The following is a 13,422-nucleotide window of genomic DNA, read 5'->3' as shown; positions in this document are numbered from 1 at the left end:
TCTCTTTTCTGATTGGATCCAGTAATGCCTCCTTTCTCTCCCAAACAGCTTGTTATAAAGACCATGTTATAAAGACACCAGGGTAGCAGTTGAGAACAGAGTTCTCATTAGGGTGGGGCTCTGCTATAGGTGCTGAATCTACCTGGGAGAGAGGAAGATTTCCTCTAAGGAAGAAAGGGGTAATGATTCCACTTTGTTGTGGTTTGAGGACTTATGTACCATCCTCCACTCAGATGTCAAAATGATGTGATATTCCTAAAGTACAGGTCTTGCCATATCACCTCACTTCCTTCATTCAGTAAACTCCAGCAGCTCCCTATAACTTCTAGGATCAAACATATAATGCTCTGTTTGGCATTCAGAGGCTTTCATAATCAAACTCCCTCCTACCTTTCCAGTCTCCTTACACCTTCCTCTTTCCTCCTCCCCATACTCTGCAATCCAAAGAAACTGGGCTCCTTGTTTTTCTTCAAACTCCCTCTTCTGACTACATGAATTTTCACTGACTGTCTTCTTCTCAGTAAGTTCAATATCTGACCCACAATAATTCTCTTGAACCCAAACCTTTAAATACCCTGGCCTCCTAATTCTTGAGCCTGTTCATTCCTTATGAGATGTTTCTCCAGGCAACTAGGACCTCTCTACTCCTCCATCACACACATGCACATAATTAACTGAATTAGCCACCGATGCCAGAATTCCTAGTTATTATTCTGACTGAAATGAGTGTTGAAGGCAGTGGGCTCACCAACTGTAAGGGAAAAGAGATTGTCAGGTAGAGAGAAAACTTATTGCTCAGCCACACCTGGACAGTTCACTCTGCATGCCAAATTAAGCTTATAAACTGGCTTCTAGAGGCTACTGCCTCAGGACTTGGGCCAGGTCTCAGTATTTGGGATCTGTGTTGGATCAGACCACATGCCAGGCACTGGGCTCAGGGGATGGGGATGGAGGTGGAAGGTTGTAAGTCTACTTATGATTCCTAAAACACAGCAGGGCTTGATTTTACTTGGTACTCAACCCACACAGAGAATTTTCCCTAATCCACTGAAATGAAAACACAAACCCCTGTGACACTCAGGGTTTTCTTTTGCTTTTGACTTCTGTTTTTGTGGTTTACACACATTCTCTCTGATCATATTATCAGATCTGAATTGCCCAGTCAGTATTTATCCTCCTAACATCCACTCCCTTAACCCACCTTGGCATCAAGAAGTTAAAACATAAACCACTTCAGATTATTTCAGTTAATAGAAGTAATTGCTCCAGAACCCCCAGGGAGTCAGTCCCATAGGGAGCTCAGTGATTTTTTTTTCTCCTCTCACCCCAACTGTCTCACATGGGCTTTGTCAAGGTAGAAAGAATAGAATTTACTGGGCTTAAATAGTATCCTTCAAAAAATTCCTCTCTACTACCTATGTATAGATATCCCAAATCACTATCGAGGTAATTCTTCAAATTTGTCAGCTGTTAACTGAGGATATACAGATTTACTCAGAGGCCTGGAAAATGAAATGGATTTTCTAAATGGATAAGAGGAGGGCAACATCTATCTCAACCCAAACTGTTCTAGACAAGAAAGAAAGCCTTTGAGAATTTGGCCCAGAGTTAATGTGAAGCTCTTTCCTAGGACAAGTGGTCAGGTCACAGGTAAACTTTATTACACTTTCTGCTTTCTACCTTAGAAAACTAGTGATGGCTAAAATGACCTGATTAATACACCAAACTAGGCACTCACAATACACAAAAACAACAATATTTGCGCTTGAGGGCTTTATATTCTATTGGATGTAAACCTTATATGAAAATGACATAAATTAATAACTAAAACAGACTTATTGGTCATTCAGGTTAAAAATAGCATTAAACCATCTAGAACTAACAACAATGCAACTTTTGGTAGATAGCATTAGGGTTAAACAAATAAAATGAGACATCTCTTAAGCTTTTGCTGTCGACTGATACAGGTAATTTTTTTTTTTTAATGTGCCATACCAAATCACTACCCGATTTTTTTTTTCTATAATGTGATAATAGACAAGAAAGCTGTTTTCCATGTTTACTTAACCTTTGCCTCTTCCACATTGTTTCCAGACTTACCTGCAGTTGGAGTGGGCCTAAGCCTGGGGTTGCCCCGGCAGCAGCTGCCATGGTAGTTGGGATCAGCTGAACAGGGTAAGGGTCACCTAAGTAAGAGAATAATAGAGGCGTCAGCACCTTTTATCTACTCTCCACCTGCAAATTAAACTCCTGCATTCACTCTTTCCAAAAGCCTTCTTTTGTGTGCCTTGCCGAAGCCTAATGAAAAGCTCTATTGTGCAGCCTTTTACTAACACTCTTTTCACAATTCTGGCTGAGAGAGGAATGTGAATAAAAGGCACAAGCAATTAAGGCGGAAACCTCATCCTTTTTTCATGATGTATTTAGGGAAATGGGTGGGGGTGCACTGTGATCAGAGGTCTGCACTTTAAAAAACACACACACATACACACAGCCCTTACAACCTTGATAAAATCACAGCAGCTGAACAGCAAATTCAGTCTTATCTAGAATATGAACTTAACTAAACCGACTTTAACATTAACAAACTAAATCCCACCAAGATTCACACTGCATTTTTAACAAAAAAAAAGCTTTTCTCCTGAATGCTGTATATTCTCCTGAGTCAAACATCCACTTCTCCATAGTCTCTCTCAAAGACAGATTTTTAATAGCTTAAAGTCAATTCAAATTAAAACAAAATGTTGCAAATAATGCAATTGACATCTTCCATATTTCAGAGAAGTTCTTTGCAAAAGTGTCTAAGGAAACAAGAAACAGGTGTTGATTCCTTTAAAAAATAACTTTTTATGGAAATCTGTACAAAATTTTTATTTATACAAATAGTGAATGCTGAAGCTACAATACAATGACATTAAAAATGAACAAAACACAATTTAATATCCTTGGTCCTCCAGCCAGTATAGCCACGTTTTCTTTTCAATGTCAGACCACTTGAAGGAGGCCCAGTTTTCTACTAATAAATGAGTGTGCTATAGAATTAATCATTCAAAAAACACAATAGTAAGAGACAATGGTGGAAAGGCAACATTAATATTTTTTTCAGATGTGATTTTGCTTACTCGATAAATTTACATATGTGTTAAAAGGAAAATTCCATGTCCTGGCTTTCACCCTAATTAAAGAGGCAAAACTCAGGAAGAAAAAGGTAAAAAGTAGTTTATTAATACACCAAAGCAGCATGCCTAGGTGGACCCACCCAATTGGGCGAATTGCCTTTTTTTTTTTTTAAATAGACAGGAGTAAGCATCTTCCATTTATGGGCAAAGGTATTTTGATTGGATCATGTAATCATGAGGAGGTGGGATTAGTGCTGCCTCAGCTCCTCCCTAAGTATTTTGATTGACTCAGGTTTCAAATAAGGAGACAGGGTTAGTGAGCTTGGCAGCTGTTACTATATCCTCATTATGAGGAGATGGGATTAGCGCTAAAGAGATACAGAGCACATTCCTTCCTATGCAGGCTGGCTGCACATAGCCAAAATCAAGCAAGGTTAAAACATGGGGTCACTTCAGAATGACTTTGCATTAGTGACTGATTTTACACACTCATATGGTAATATCTATCTCACCAAAGTAAAATAAATAAATGCTATTTTCTTGGGCATTTCTAGGGGGAGAAAGCTTATATATTTAATAATTTAAATAAACTTAAAATTATTGACACACATAGTAACAATATTAGAAGCAATTAAAGTTAAGAAAGGAACTATACATATTGGAAAGAATACTAAATTTAGACTCAAAGGACCTGGGTTCAAATCCCTACTCTATTACTGTGATTGGGCAAAGTTATTTCAACTCTCTGCCCTTAAATTTTCTTATCTATAAAATGAGGGTGTTTGACTAGATAATCTTCTGTCCAAGGTTTAAATCTATGCTCCTATAATCCTAATCTTAACTTAATTTCACTAACTTAATTGCATGAAATTGGGAAATGAAAAAGAAAAAAAGATTTTCATATCAACATTAAGACAAGAAAATAAATAGCTGGACTAAATTTTGTCCAGTGCTTTTCAAGTGCATGCATAGAAATCCATTTGGTTCTCAGATAGTTGTTCAAACCTATTATGATAGAAATACTCTGAAAATATAAACATTTATTTTGAGAAATATAATAGTTAACAACATACCAACCTACATACACTAGGGATCTATTTGTGCAGCCAAAAAATTCTAATCTCCCACTCTAGAAATTTTGCAATTACCTTTTCATCTTTCCTCACCTTCTGTCTCCTTTATTCAAAGTCACCAAGTATTATTGTTTCTTATTTCTAAATATCCCTTTCTTCTCCATTCCAATAGCCATCAGCATCGTGGAGACCTGTATCACATACCTAAGAAAACTGTAATAGTCTCAACTGGGCTGCAGGCACCTCCCCTTTTAATTCATTCTGCCACTCATCACTACTTTCCTAAGGCCAACCTCCTCACTTCCTCATATAAATCATACTCATTCTCAGTCTTTGTTTATGTAGTCCCATGGAATGGATTGACTTGCTTTCTCTCTATTAAGTATCCATTCTCTAAGGTTCAGATCCAATCTTACCTTTCTCCAAGAACCATACTTTGATTATTTTAGGTCTCTGAATTTCTATGGTTGTAGGTGGCACAGTGGATAGAGTGCCAGGCCAGGAGTCAGGAAGACCTGAGTTCAAATGTGACCTCAGACACTAGCTGTGTGTGACCCTGGGCATGTCACTTAACCCTGTATGCCTCAGTTTCCTCCTCTGTAAAAGGAGCTGGAGAAGGAAATGGAACACCACTCCAGTTCTTTTATAAGAAAACTCTAGAGTTGTGAGAGTCAGACATAACTGAAATGACTGAACAACTCTCAATCACTCTCCCATTTTCAGTTTCCTCTTTTTTAAAATGGGGATGAGAATAGCTGTAGAACTAACTCAAAGGGCTGTTGTGAAAATTAAGTGAGGCAATGAAATTAAAACACCTATAATACTGAAAATATCAGTGGAGCTATAATTGTGATGGTGTGGTACTCCTTCCAGTGGTAAAGATCATAATATTCCATGGTTTCTCATTCCTTGCTCTTTTGGCTATATTTTTCCATAAATCCTCCATAGAAGATCTAGTCAATATGCAGGATATCTTCTTTTGTTTTACTTCATTCTTTTTCCAATCTTGTGTGTGTGTGTGTTCATGTGTGTCTATGTATATATATCAACATATACATGTGTATAAATATATATGTATTTTTTTAAAGAATGTAACCTTTTTGGAGACAGGAACTGTATTGCTTGCTGTATTTGTGTCCCTTATATTTAGCATAGTACTAGTTCGTTCAATCTATCTATCTATCTATCTATCTATCTATCTATCTATCTATCTATCTATCTATTTATCTATCATCTGTCTATCTATCCATCTATCTATCTAAATGTCTTTCTTTTACTGCGGTTTCAGAGCAGATTTGCTTTGGAAATTTCTCTTTATGACCTTATGTAATACAGGTTAGACAAGTGGAAAGTCTTACTTTTAAAGTTCAACCATGTTTTAGGTTACTTAAATTGACCTTCAGCTAGTAAAATGTAATTTGTTTTTACTCTTGCCTAGGTCATAACCATTTGAATAGTTTTCCTTAAGCTCTTCCAAAATAAATTTGGCTTTTTTTCAACCTCAAACATGGGAGATTCTAATTCAAAAAGAAAAAAAAAAGAAAGTTTAGATATGAACAAAAAAGCACAAAACAGAAATTAAAAGACAATATAACATAGACTACAGTGTTTACTCTTGAATTTGCTATAGCAAACATAAAGTAAAATATCACAAAGTATGTAAATGCTTTTCTGTAATGGTAAACAATACATAGATGCACACACATATGTTGTTCAGTTGTTTTTCAGTTGTGTCCAGCTCTTCATGACCCCAGTTGGAGTTTTCTTGGCAAAGATACTAGAGTGGTTTGCCATTTCCTTTCCATCTCATTTTACAGATGAGGAAACTGAGGCAAACAAGGTCAAGTGACTTGCCCAATGATCCCTCAGATTCACCTATCTAATGATTCACTGCTGTCCTGCATTTCATTGTCATATATTTTTACTTTTTATTGGACAAATTATCAATAAATTTGGTGGTTTTGAATTCTCTGTTTCTGAGATCTCTAATATTCTGTTCTCCAACTCAGACCACAACTTTGGATTCTTTCATTTCTTCCATATCCTAAACCTAATTTTCCTGTCCTTTGCCCTGACAATAACACTCAATCTATCAATGTATTTTACTCAGGCTTCAGTCTTCATTTCATACATATCTCATTTCATATGATGAGATACTTCTTATGTTTACCACAATGAATTTGCCTTCCAGCCTGAAAGAAACCTTCTCAGGTATGGTATCATCAATATCTTAGCTCTCTCTGTTTTTCAATGTCTCTAGGTCCCCAGACCTTCAACTCTAGATGTGTGCCCTAACACATTATTATATATTAAAAAATATTATATTTTAAAAATAGAATGAATAGGTGAATAGACAGAAGACATTCTAGATCCTGTGCTAATCTCCGCCATTTTTCACTTTTAGCCACTGCAAGATAACTTCAATGTTTCCTTCCTTATTGAAATACTCACTATTAACCTCACAATACAGAAGCTATGTGAGAGCTTCATCCCCAAGTTCTCAGTTCTCCTTATCTAATCTTCCTTAGAATAGATTTTCACAGAAAATTTGAGCCCATCTGTTCTTTGTTATACCTATTTCCACCTTGTTAAGTATTTGACTATTTTCCTTTATCCATCTTCTCATGGTCCTTAATCAGGTCATAAGTGGAGATATCTTTCCTGCTCTGTACATATAACTTCTCCACCTCCACTCTGTGTCTCATCTCCTCAAGGAAACTATATGAGAGCAAAATAATTCTGGAAAAAATTGGGTCAGTTTCAAAGAAATGTCAGGTATGCAGCTCATGAATTTCACAACATACTTACTTTTATTATGTATTCATAAAAAATATCTTTTATGATGTGGCATTTCATGCACAAGAACATTCACCCTGTATTGAGCTTAATATTAGGTCCCCAAGTTCCAGCAAGCAAGGTGGATAGCAGTCTGCATGCCCCAACTTTCCTTTATAAAGAAGTTGAGTAGGGCAGTGTCTTTTTCGTTATGACCATTAACCCAATTCATTCCCTTAACTGATTCTTGGTGTTTTAGACTGTTGAAAATTTCTGTCCTGATTCTTCCCTGTTATCTCATCTGCAATTTTGCTATTCTGTTCTTCTTGTTTCAGCTTGGCTTATTTCTAAATATCTTCCTCGATTCATCCTCCCCACCCTTTCTGAATACCCTGGCCAATCATACACCTAGTAAGTGACAGAGTTGGGATGAGAATCCATGTCTCTTGAATTACAGTCACCCCGTGAACATGGTTGGTTTCTTCAAGTGAGTTGAACAGCTTGGTCTGAAGTGAAAGATTCATATTAAGGAATACTAGGAAGTAAGTAAGTAGATTGGAGCTAGATTATGCCAAGTTAAAGATCATAGAAGCATAAATCCAGAACTGGAATGGATTTTAAAGACTATTTAGTCCAACTCCATTTTATAGAAGAGGAAACTGAGGCCCAGAGAAGTTAATTTCCCCAAGGTCACACAGATGAGATTTGGACCTAGGTTCCTTGATTAAATTTCACACACTTTCCATTGTGCCACAATGCATCTATAATAGTAATTTAGATTTTACTCTAAAAGCAGTGAGGAAGCATTTAAGATTTTTGAGAAGAATAACATAACAAAATAGATATTTTAGAAAGATTATTGTGCTCATGAGGTATAAAATGTAGGGGGGAGAAAATGAGGACAGGAAGATCTTCTTACTGCAATATTATTTTAGGAGCTAAGACAGTACTGTCACAGAGAAAGGGACATTAGAGACATTGTTAAAGAAGAATGAACAAAAATTTGCAACTGGTTACATATAAAAAGTGGGAGAAGATGACAACATAATTTCAAATTGGCTACCACAAAAGATAGTGAATCCTCTGTCTAAGAAGAGGCTGGATAACCACTTACTAGTGGACATCGTGAAGCAAATCTGTCCTTTAGATACAGTTTGGACTAGATAATGTCTAAAGGGCTTTATAACTGAGATTCTCAAAGTCCATGAGTCTTAGTGAATGGAAAAATTTTAAATGGACAAAAGGTATTTTCTTATCCAAAATAATCCCGTCTCATACATGGGGCCCCCACATTAGCTACCTCAGGTTCAAGGTATTCGGTACATTTCTGTCCACTCAAAAACTTTTGAGTTTACTCTGTCTATCCCTTCTAATTGGCAGCTAGATGGTGCAGCTGATAGAGCACTGGGCTCTTCCTGAGTTCAAATCTGGCCTCAGACACTTACTGCATTCCAATATCTTTGCCAAGAAAACCCCAGATGGGGTCACTAAGAGTTGGACATGACTGAAAAAGACTGAACAACAACAATTTAAGGGGTTGGATTATATCTCCTGATATAACCATTTTCTGGAAATATATTACTCAATGACATATGACATAGTCCACTTCATGTAGAAGGGAAGAAATTCCAAATTCCCAATGTTTATACAATATTTTTAGATTGCCTGCAACACAAAATTATAACTTCATTATGTGTTACCTTTTTTTTTTGTGATTTTTAAAAAAAGGGTATGGGGGAAAGGTAAGATTTAGTCAAGGATAGAGCCACAACTAGGACAAGATTACCAGAGCCTTGTCTTGGGGTATGAATGTTGTTTGAACTTTTTCTGTAGGAAGTAACAAATGAGTTTAGAACCCATTTAATAAGAAAATTTAACTAAAACAGGAAGCTAACAAATGATGTACTTCTTCCCTCTAGTGACCACACCTGACATGAACTCTCTTGGTGGTATCTAATTCAATGTAGTGTGCATTTCTTAAATATTTTCTTCATACAAGTACAATTCTAGGCTCTGGGGGTAGGACACAAACACCTGAGCCTCTAGAGTTATTAAAAAAGGATTGCCATAGGAGGTGGTACCTGAATCAAGCTTTGAAGGAAGGTAAAGTTTTTAAGAGTTAGAGGATTATAGGGAATGCATTACTGGCATTTGGATCTACCTATGAAAAGGCAGGATGTAGAAGATCAAGCCCGAGATACATCAAGTAGGCCAGTTTGGCTGAAATGTAGAAAGTGTGAAAGGTTCTAAGTACAATAGCTATAAATGCAACAAGGTTGAATTGGCTTGTAGGGACCACCTTGTGGAGATGCCCAGAGGTGACATTCCTCGTTCCGTCTGACTATGCTCTCTGTATCCTTTTTCTGGTCATGTGTGACTCAGTGCTAAAAAACTTGCACTCTGATGATGACTTTATTGGTTAAAAAGTTGGAAGAGCTGAAGACTCCGGGTAAAAGATAATAACAACTCACTCTCTCAGCCTTTGTCATCCTTGCCAGCTGTGAATTGTGTCAGGACTAATTTTTAGGTACTTTCCAAGAAGGGGTACCACATGGAACTGAATACATAACAACTAAAGCACATGTCCTACCTAGCCAACGCTGAGCTTAGGTTTATGTTGCCTCTTTTGTGGTTTCTTTTTTCTTTTCTTTTCTTTTCTTTCACGATGCTAGATGAATAAGTATCTGTCTTGAGATGGATGTGTCTAGGCTTAGAGAAAACCTGGTGAGTGTGAGTGGCGTAAAGGTCCTATTGAGTTGGGACCAAATGACATCAGAGCAAGAGTTCTTGACAACTATTTGTTTTTTAGAGAGGACAGTTAGTGACAAAAAGCTGCTAGTTTTACCAACAGACATGTACCTGGAGTTGTTTGGAAAGAACAGAGATGATATGAAATATACAATTAATAGTCCTATAAACAGCTTTATATTTTGATTAGGTTTATATATTACCTTTGCAGCAGGTAGTAACAGTAATTATTAGTTAAGCTACTGAATCCTGTTTAAGGTGTTCCATTAATACACACTGTGATTCTTTTTATGGTTAGCATTTCTTTCATGTGTTTGAATAAATTACCTGTCTCACACCCGACTCATGTTCAACACTGAATACCTTTTTACTCTCTATTTTGTGAGCCATAATTTGAGTTGAACAAATAATTTGACCTATTTAGGTCAAAAACAATTCTTTGAAAAACTGAACCCTAGCAAACACAGCTATGTACTCATCTCTGCATCTAAGCCAGTTTCACTTTTAAAATACTCATAACTCCACTCATCTGTCAAACTTTTTTTTTTTAGGGGATAAGGGTGCGTTTCAAAATCATTTTTTATGTAACACGGATACTCACACAGAAGCCTGAAAATAAGATTTCATCCTCTTCTCTCTGTTTATTTACCAAAAAACTATAGTATGTGGTCTTGACAACACGTTTCCTATTTTTGCCAGTTTGATAAAAGCATACCATGTCAATGGTTTTTAGCTTGTGATTTAGTGATTATTCTAACCCTGACTGCTAGTGACCTGTGTATTAACTGACACAGTAAAATCAGAAATTAGTATGCAGCCTTCTTAAATACCAGGCACATGAACCCTTTGCATAAGAAAGATTATAACAATGAAACATGTGATATTAACTAAAAAGAGGAACATATTCTCAAATATACCTAAGGAAGTTTATACTATTTAGATCCTGAACATTAATTTTATTGTAATGAATGAGGAACTAATTAACTGAGGGTTTCCTTTTTATTAAATGAAGAAACGCTATTCAGTAAAATGATGAACAGTAAATACAGAATATTTTAACTTTATTAAGCTTGACTCATCTTTGCTCTGGAAAACAGGGTGTCTTCTAATGTCTTGACAATATTGTAATCAGTAACTTTATAAAATTATTTTTAAAATTAGTCAATTAGCAATTAGTGAATTACTGGATAAATAATTGATAGATTTTTTTTTTAAGGCAGTTGGGGTTAAGTGACTTGCCCGGGGTCACAAGGCTTAGTAAGTCTCAAGTGTCTGGTCTGAGGCCATATTTGAGCTCAGGTCGTCCTGACTCCAGGGCTGGTGCTCTATTCACTGTGTGACCTAGCTGCCCTGGTATTTTTTTTAAATCAAATATATGAATATATGATTTTTTCCAGCTTTCTATAGTTGTGAAATAGCAAATAAAAATGTTTCCTAAAATCCTATTGTTTATTCAAATATAAATAACGAAGAGGAATAGGGAATAAGTGTCAAAAACCCAGAGATATTTTAACCTGGAAATTCTAATAAAAAGCAAAAATTGTGTCTAATGAGGCAACTATTTCCAACAGACTCTACTATTTAACCCATAAATAATTACTTTTTCCTCTGTCTGGGAAAACCCATTTAGGTGTGGCAAAGCGATAATGATCTTTGATCGGATATGGAAATTGAATTAACTACTCCTCTGGTCAGAAATCCTACTGTGGGGTCCAGTGGTTTTGTCATTTTGTATTTAGCTAGTTATTTTATCTATTATTTCCATATATACCAGTGATAGGAAATTTTGAAGTTTCAGAGGCAGGGATATCTTGGTTAACAACTAATTAATTCTTTCAAATAAACACTGGTATGAAACATTTCCTTAGGGTGAATGTTGTTTTGATTTTAAAATTTTATTGATGATAGTGTCAGTTAATCCATTGCCTGACCATTTGTTTGCCTTTATTGAAGTATGGATATGGTCTATTTGCGTCCTTGTTGAAGCAATTTTATTTAAAAATTTTAGTGTCAGAAAAGAGAATATAAAATATGAAATCCAGAAAAAAAGTCCATTTTCTCTCTCTCCACCTTCTGCCCTCAACCTGACAAGTTTTTCTTTTAAACAGAAATAACTGTCAATGTAGTCAACATAGTTGAACTAGTTATAAATGTAAACAAGTTGACAACTCTTTAAAAATATTTATTCATGCTTCACCACTTGTTTTTATCCTCTGAACTCTACTGGTACAGCATTTACCAAAGGTCATTTATTAATGGCAACTGCTGAATCCAACAGCCTTCTTTTTATTTTTTTGTCCTCATCTTTTCTCTGTATTATTAAACTCTGGTGACCATCCACTTCTATCTTGGCTCCATGATATGGAGTGCTAATGGTTCTCCTCCTACCACTGTGGTAATTTGATCTCCCTTACTGCCCACAATCTTCTCAACCTCTTTAAAATCAGTCCTTTCCTAAGTTTTTTTTCCCCATTTGATCTTCTTTATTTACACTCTCTTAGTGATCACAACTAGGAATGTTATTTCATAAAGCACATCTCTGCAAATTACTTTCAAATCTGAATCTCTACTTCCAACTCTTCCTTATCATTCTATTTCTTCCTTAAAAGTTGGGTCGGTGTTGTATTAATCTCAGTATCCTCAACATTCACCATAGTACTTTGGATACAGGAGATAAATGATGGTGCCATAGAGAGAAATATTATAGAGAAAAGGAGGAACAAGTTTGCAAGAAATTGTAAACTCTATTTGGCACAATTTTATTTTGATATACCAATGGGACATCCTGTTGGAGAGATCCTCTAGGAAGCTAGACTTATGGATATAAATCTCAGAAGAACAATTAGGACTAGAGAAACCTACTTGGGAGTAATCTGTAGAGAGGTAGTCATTGAAATCATGAGAGGGAATGAGGGCAGGACAAGTCACACAACCCTCTATTTGCCTCAGTTTCTTAATTTGTAAAACTGGGATAATAATAGCACTTACCTTCCCAGCTTTTGTTGTGAAGATAAAAATGAGATATTCATAAAATACTTCAAAAACTTTAAAACACTAAAGACATGTTAGCTATTGGACTTTGGACTTCTCTCAACATATATTCTAGCACAACAGTTATTTTATGTTTAGTAGGGACTATTAGATGCTTGAAAGAATGTTTGTTGATTTGAATGAAAATAGCAAATCATTTTCAACATCTAATTTTAACATGTCATAAAAATATGTAGTTAAATCCCCATCTTCTGTGAGTATATCGATATATTTAACAGTTTTATCTGATTTGTCAATTTGATTGATTTACCTATTTCTTATTTTAAATATTTTGATATTTACATCATTTATGTCAACTTACCACCTCAAAATTCAACCCTCACTTGTGACAAAGAAAAACAATTAAATGAACACAATCAATACAGTGACTGCCTTTGCTAATACACATAATATTTTGTTTGAGTTGTGCCTAGCTTCTATGTGTTTTCCATCCTAAAGGACATTCACTGGTAACTCTCTCTAATTATTTGTCTCCCTGAGGTTGGTAAAGGGTGTTTAGTAGTTAATTTATATGTCTCACATGTATTATGGTAAATTGACTACTAGATATTTCACACTATTTGTAGTTATTTGTAAAAGAAATTTCTATTCTTATTTTTTTCCTGGATTTTATCAGTACTATAAAGAAGAACTCATTTATTTTTTTTATGCTGTTC

General features: G+C 35.6%; 1 protein-coding gene across 3 annotated transcripts in view; it reads right to left on the bottom strand.

The window, feature by feature from the left end:
- Nucleotides 1–13,422, bottom strand: part of SOX5 (SRY-box 5) — a 1,269,090-nt gene that overhangs the window by 127,458 nt on the left and 1,128,210 nt on the right. For all 3 annotated transcript variants that reach the window (XM_027838648.1, XM_027838647.1, XM_027838649.1), the window contains one exon: nt 2,101–2,186. In XM_027838648.1, coding sequence (XP_027694449.1) covers nt 2,101–2,186 — 86 coding nt within the window. The remainder of the gene's footprint in view (nt 1–2,100; nt 2,187–13,422) is intronic.

The sequence above is a fragment of the Vombatus ursinus genome, unplaced genomic scaffold, assembly GCF_900497805.2.
Source record: "Vombatus ursinus unplaced genomic scaffold, bare-nosed wombat genome assembly UNPS02014830.1, whole genome shotgun sequence".
Taxonomy (NCBI): domain Eukaryota; kingdom Metazoa; phylum Chordata; class Mammalia; order Diprotodontia; family Vombatidae; genus Vombatus; species Vombatus ursinus.
This window is presented reverse-complemented; position numbering and strand designations above follow the sequence as displayed.